Consider the following 614-nt stretch of genomic DNA (forward strand, 5'->3'; position numbering starts at 1 on the left):
GCCTGCCGTGCCGCCGGGGGGTGGGGGGAGGAGGGAGCGAGGGCGGGCTGAGGAGGAGGAGGTGGAGGCGGCGATGAGAGCTGAGGTTGCGGGAGGCGACAGCCGCTGAACGGCCCCCGTCGAGCCCCCGGAGCCGCAGGGCCGTCCCCGCCGGAGCCTGTTGCATGCTGCAGCCCGCCTAGGGGAGGCCCGAGCCCGGCGTCCTCCCCCGGGCCCCTCCGGCCCCAGGGCAGCGAGTCGGGCCGGCAGCGCGGCGCTTAATGAGGAGGTGACGGCCGCCCCATTATTCGTGAATCACCCCGTCGTTATTCGCCGGGAAGGAAGAGCGCGAGGGGGGAAAAGCCGCGCGCAGCCCATGTCGCGGCGCAGTGCTGCCCGCCCCGCCTGGCACCGCCGCTGACGGAGCCGCCGCCCCCGGCACAGCCCCGCGGCCCGGAGCTCCGCAGGGCCCCGCCGCCCCACGCCGGCCTCGGGCCGGGGATCTCCGCTCGGAGCTTCTCATTCTGCTTTCGAAGTTGGTGTTAAAGCGTCGGAGAGGCTTCTCAAGATGTCCAGCAGCGTTCCGGCTGATATGGTGAGTGCTGCTCTCCTTCCTTCGTGCCGTCGTCGTGGAA

At 72.5% G+C, this 614-nt stretch overlaps 1 protein-coding gene across 1 annotated transcript in view; it reads left to right on the forward strand.

Moving 5' to 3' along the window:
- Window positions 1-416: 416 nt before the first annotated feature.
- UBL3 (ubiquitin like 3) overlaps window positions 417-614 on the forward strand; it is a 52,346-nt gene continuing 52,148 nt past the window's right edge. Inside the window, exon 1 of the mRNA XM_015852008.3 lies at window positions 417-574. Within this exon, the coding sequence (XP_015707494.1) occupies window positions 548-574 (27 nt within the window). The 5' untranslated portion in view covers window positions 417-547. The remainder of the gene's footprint in view (window positions 575-614) is intronic.

Source organism: Coturnix japonica, chromosome 1 (assembly GCF_054131305.1).
Source record: "Coturnix japonica strain WE chromosome 1, WE-NBRP24, whole genome shotgun sequence".
Taxonomy (NCBI): domain Eukaryota; kingdom Metazoa; phylum Chordata; class Aves; order Galliformes; family Phasianidae; genus Coturnix; species Coturnix japonica.